A 6,154-nucleotide genomic window follows, 5' to 3' on the forward strand; every position below is an offset into this window, starting at 1 on the left:
ATTCCTGCGAGCAGCCCAGAGTCACTGTAGCACACTGCTGCTCAGGACAACCACCAGACATCCCAACAGCAGCTCAAGTCGGCCATAGACGCTTATGAAAAGAGATTGCTGTGAAATGGAAGTGTGAAGTACAGAGAGATCCAAGTATCATTCTCAAATACACAGTCCACTGCATGACTTGTTGGCCTAACATGAGGCAATGGCACAGGTCCTGCCACACTGATCAGACGATCACCATGGGACAAAGGAATCTCCTTCAAGGCAGTGTTAAGAGTTGGATGGAGGTGCCATCCAAGCCACAGGAAAAACTGTCCCAGGGTTCCAGGAAAAATTGTTAAGAGACAACAAAGGTTCCCTTAGCTGGCCGTGTGATGTAAGAAAGTGGATTCAGAGTAGGCTGGGCTGGAATGATATTCTGCTGGCATGGGAGGAGGATGTGTCCTATCCCTTGTCAAGGGATACACACCTGACAATCATTCCTCAGGGAACAAAGATGAAGAAGGCTTGCAGACCCCAAGCAGTGGCCAAAAGCTAGTCCACAGCAAGAAAACATGGCACAGAACCTGCTGGATATTTAGCTAAAGCTAAGGGTGGAGACCTCCAAATCAACTGGACAAAGGCCTTCTTCCTCTGGGCTCACTACAGTCCCTAAAACAGACAGGATTTCCAGTATACCAAATGTAGGCACAAGTAAGTCCTATGCTCATGCACTGGACACAGCTTTCACTTCCTAAAATACACAATTATTTTAAAAGGTAGCTCATCTTTTAATCCCAAGCATCAAGTCTCTGTGACATCCTCTGCTTGAGCATCTGACTCACTGAATTACAAGAAACAGGAATTCTTAGTGAAATGCAGAAAACCTGATGTGCAGATTGTAAGCACATCTGTAAGCATGTGCTGTATACTTAGCTTTGAATTCAAGAAAATTTGAAGCCCAGTTGTGTAATCTACATTGCACAATGTACAATTGTTGTACCTGAAAGTGGATTCTTCTGGTTTTAACAAAGATTAAGCTTGTTATTCAATATCTTCTTGGACTTAAGGGAGTAAGAAAAAAACTAAAGGAAATGCTAAAAGAAACCTCAGTTCACACATCTTCAAAATCAATTACCTACAAACATTTAAAAGTACCCATAGCAGCTAATTATCTAGTAAAACTTCTATTTAAATCAACTAAAGCTTCCAAATTCAATTTGTTAGCAGTAATGAGCAATAATAAATAGGAATGTAAAAAATATAACCAAAGAAAATACTCTGAACTTAAACCAATTCTTCAACAAGAATGACAATCTCTAAACTGGGTGCTACCAACAGGTTATCAGCATACAGAGACTCAAGCATCTTAAATAACTTTGGTTACAATCAAGGGAGCCCAACAGGATCTAACTGCAGCTGCAAGCCAGCTCATTTCCCCCTGCCTACCACTACATGCTCCCAGGGCCCATCTCTGGCCAACTCCAACACTTGTTAAAACCTCCTGCTACCCCATAGTCAGCAGAAAACACATAAGTACATCATTTTTGGATGAGTTTTCTGGCTAAAACAGTTTAACAAAGGACCTGATCTACTCAAGCAAGTGGAAAAGATAGAGCAAAAATGCACAGCTGGGCTGGAGAACTGCAGCAGCCACCATAAGGATCAGCTTAAGCTGCCTGGGCTGCAGGCTGAAAGCGTGCTCTGGAACACGAATGAGAAGAAAGTCAAGAAAGATTTGCTTTATGACTGGGCTGTTTTCAAGTTAATCACACACAACCCCAAGAACTGGGGGGTGAGAATGATCCCAGATAACAACAGTAGACTGTATCAGAATAAACAGATCTCAAAGCCAAGGTATCTTGTTCAACACTTAACTTCCAAGAAATGACCTGGGTAACTATTAAGCATGTCTCAGAGAACAGCTGGGTAAAAAAACCCCAGCACCTATTGACTCACTGCCAGTCAAAACAGCCAGCCACATTCCTTCTTGTTCCCGGCTTCCTTGGTGCACTCACACTGCTCCCATTGCAGCAGGTTTCTGGCATTCACCGACCCCTTAGTGAGTTGATTTTACTCACAAATTTGGCAAAAAAAGCTAACTTGACAAAACAGCAAACAGTTCTCCACTTGCTAAGCCAACAGAATCAGCTTGGAAGATCAGGAATGCACCAGGCCAGTTCAGGGAGAGGGAAGTCTCAGGACTTTCTTCTAGATCAGCATGTGACATTACATAGGCTCAGGTATCTCAGCTAAACACCTGCTGAGCAGTGAGCCCCCCAAAGCTTCTGCACCACCAGCAAGCACAGGACAAGGGATAGCTAACCAATGTTCAGGACAGGAGCACCAATTTCAGGTCCTGTTACACTCAGCAACATTGTCTCACTATTTTTTTTTGTTCTGACCTTTAGTTATGCCCCATCATTTCTTGTATTTAAATTGTAAATTACTTTTTCTTTTTTTGGATGGCACTTACACGCATGGGACCTTACTCTATATAGGTCAGGTCATTAGATTCTACAACAACTTGGAATCAGCAGAAATAATTATGCAACATTCGAGCAAGTGGTATTTACATCCTAACAACACTGAAGGAAATACACATGAGATTTAAGGCTAGGTGGAGAAGCTGAAATACTTGCAAAGTGAAACAGCATTTGCAAAAAACCCCAAACCACATACCTTCACTTTTGTCACCCTGGCTGAATTCAGCGTGAGGGAACACTTTGTGTAAGACCTCGAGGAGCTTAGTGAAGGTCCGTTCCAAGAGCGGCCTGATGACGGGGGACAGCGCGTGTCCCGAAGACGTCACGGCGCGCTGGGAGGCAGGCACAATGTTCTGCATCGCGTGGTAGAAATCCTGTGCGCTGAGGACCACTGAGGAGACGTCCAGCTGCAGCTTCTGACTGCTCATGTAAATCTGGGGGTAGCGGCGTCTCAGGGCAATCAAGGCAGCCTCAGTGCAAAGTGCTTTTATGTCAGCTCCACAGTACCCTAGTGCACACAGAAACACAAACACCTTCCATGAAACAGCACCGCTGTGCCACACCTGTCTCAAGCATGCCTCCAGCTAAAAACAAGCTTATTTAATTAATTAATACTTCATTGTCAGGGTCCACAAAGCACCTGCCAATAGGTATCAGGTCATAATCTGGTGACAGTGTTGTATACCAAGAAATCAGGTTTATTAAGATAATACTAAAAAATTAATTCCACATTGCGGTTAAAATTACCTACATTTTCACTATATCATATGATACATAGTGTATTTTCAGTCCTGGTTTATAGGTCTGTTACTGCTCTTTCTTTTCCCTTAATACTGTATAAAGTATGTGTGCAATTTTAACAGGCTAGTCACTCTCCTTTTTTCCTTTAATACCTCCACATGAACATATTCTTTAATAGGAAAGTAATTTTGTTACACTGAACATCACCAACTTTAAACTTTTACAGTCTGAGAAAATGAGCAGTATAAAGAAAAATGTTTCATGAGTAGAATATGGAAGAGATAAAATCTCTTGTTAAAAAAGCATACTCTGGATTCCTGGAAAAATGTTAACTTCTACTATCGAGAAAAATGTTTCATACTTTTTAGGAGTTTCATAACTTTACTAGTATAATCAAAAATAGAAATTAAAATGCATTAGAATTTTAATTTAGCCTATCTTCATAAGTATCTACAGGTGGCTACCTATAATTGCTTAATCATCACTAGTGAAAAACACAGATCTGATAATTATGAAATACAGAGAGACTTAATACCTCTGAGTCTTTTGCAGTACTAATGGTTTGGGGGTTTTCCCCAGAGCTAGAAATTAGATTTCAAATTTTTCCATCTTTCTCAGCAAGAGACATTAATATGCCTCTGTATTTTGAAGCACCATAGCTCCACCTTTCAAAAACTGTAAAACAATATTCCAGTGAGAAAAGTCATTTAGAGAATTAGAGTCACTATAGGAAAATGTGCTGCACTGGGGTACTCCCATATAAAAGTTCATGGGTTTGTAATGAAGTGTTTATAGAAGGTAATTAATCAATTCTTTAGTTAAAACTATTCTCACTCAACTGGTTTTTTACCAGACTTCCTCCTCCCCACCAAGTCTTACATTAGTTGCATTTTTTCTACTCTCTTTTTGTATTAAGACAAGGGCATGTTTAGATGGGATATTAGAAAGAAATTCTTTACTATAAGGCACTTGAACCGGTTGTCCAGAGAGGCTGTGGGTGTCCCATCCTTGGAAGTATCCAAAGCCAGCTTAGATGGGGCTCTGAGCAGCCTGGTCTGCTGGAAGCTGTCCCTGCCAATGGCATGGGGGTTGGAACTGGATGAACTTTATGGTCCCTTCCAACCCAAACCATTCTATGATTCTATAGAAGATTGGTCTTTTGGCAGCATCAAGTCCCAAAACTGACGCCTGCCTTGCTTCTCTCTCTTTAGCCTCTGCTGTTCTTTCAGTGCTACTGGGACATATATTTTTCCAAAATCCATACAGCAATAAGGAACAAAGCTGATTCCATACACAGTGTTTAAAAATAAAAAAGGAAGCAATTAATATGGAACACAGACACTTTTCCATCCCCATCTTTAAGATATATAAACTTGGGGGATAAGAATAAAAGAAACCCACTTTCCAGCTATAAAGATGACTGAAATTGGATGAGACTTAAAAACGCACCTTTCTTATATATACTTAAAAATAATTAAAAAAAAAAAAGGCAAAACAAAAATAAACCCACATGGAAGATCACCATAAATATCGGATGATTCCTGCAATTTTTAAACCAAGATTTGCAATTTTATAAAAAGCTTAGTAGCTACAATTGTGTAAATTTGATGAGACCACACCATGACTGTTATCTAAAACATATGTAGCAATTTACAGTCCCAGTTACCTTGAAATAAATACACATTACATTTGAAATATGTTCAGATATATCCACTATATTAATCAATAGACAACTAATTGTTTCCAGCACTGAAGTTATGCGTTTGAGTTTTTTTTAACTTTAATTTAACAGGAAATAAAAACTATGCAGGCACACTCCAACCATGTGAAACTATTAGACAATAGCTACAGGTGCAACAGAGAAATCAAACTAGGGTTCTAAATTTTGCTTTGTTCTTTAGGTATCAGGTATCACATTCCCGTTTAAATTGGTCCACTTCTCATCCAAAAACCACACTAGATTAAATAAAAAATGGGTGGGGGGAACACTAAACCAAAGCTTAAATCAAAGATATGCTGGAGATACGCAACACCCTGAATGCCTGTCAACTTAGAAACTAGTTTAGTATCTTTGTGACAAAAGATTCAACAGCTCAGGAGCTATATCCTTCCCAACTTTTCTATTAACAAATTCTGTAATATCGCTTTCTAACAGTCATTTTAATCACCGCTTGTACATCTCCAAAGAATTGCAAAATTAGGAAATAATAGCCTGTAGCCTATTTTTAAAATTAAATTCTCAGGTGATCAGATACACAATTAGTCTCCATTTCTACTTCTCATTTCTCAGGAGCAATTACAATTGAAGACTAATAATTGGTATCTCTTTTTGAGGGACTCTCTTGTGCATACTGTACATCCATTTCAGTGACAAGGAAACTGCAAAAATCCTGTACCTTGTGAAACATTAAAGAGCTTTTTATTGCTAAGAAGCAAATGCACACTGATTAAGCAGAAGAAAAACATGAGTGAAGTATTGTCAAAACAAAATAAAATGTATCATGCCTACAGTAAATAATCTGATTTAGTTTTTACCCAAATTGACCCTGTAATATAAAACTCAGGGTTCAGTGGATTTGCTTCCATTTTTGAAGCATCTCACAAAATATGTTTAATTTGCCAGGAAAAATGTACTGGCACACCTTAACTTAGAACAAAATGAGGATTCCTGCCAAGTAGCCCATTTGCTTCTACCCAGCACCACCACACTCTGCTAAACATTTCTGAAGAACAATTTTCAAAAAGCAGGACAGCAAAAACCTGTGTAGGTTTCCAAAGAAGGCACTTTGATCAGCAAAATTTTCCAGCCATCCTCTTCCACCTCTACTGTGCAGAAATTGTGTCCTCTTTAAAATTTCTTCTGCCTAAAACCCACAACAAAGCGCTACTGAACTGGGTGAAGCATTTAGGTAAAAAAATCTTGATCACTTCTTCCACTTCATGTTGTGCAA

General features: G+C 39.3%; 1 protein-coding gene across 2 annotated transcripts in view; it reads right to left on the bottom strand.

The window, feature by feature from the left end:
* The window catches only part of ATAD2B (ATPase family, AAA domain containing 2B), a 59,565-nt gene that overhangs the window by 35,477 nt on the left and 17,934 nt on the right, over positions 1-6,154 (bottom strand). For both annotated transcript variants that reach the window (XM_017745016.1, XM_017745015.1), the window contains exon 15: positions 2,659-2,970. In XM_017745016.1, the coding sequence (XP_017600505.1) occupies positions 2,659-2,970 (312 nt within the window). The remainder of the gene's footprint in view (positions 1-2,658; positions 2,971-6,154) is intronic.

This window comes from Corvus brachyrhynchos, unplaced genomic scaffold, assembly GCF_000691975.1.
Source record: "Corvus brachyrhynchos isolate BGI_N302 unplaced genomic scaffold, ASM69197v1 scaffold116, whole genome shotgun sequence".
Taxonomy (NCBI): domain Eukaryota; kingdom Metazoa; phylum Chordata; class Aves; order Passeriformes; family Corvidae; genus Corvus; species Corvus brachyrhynchos.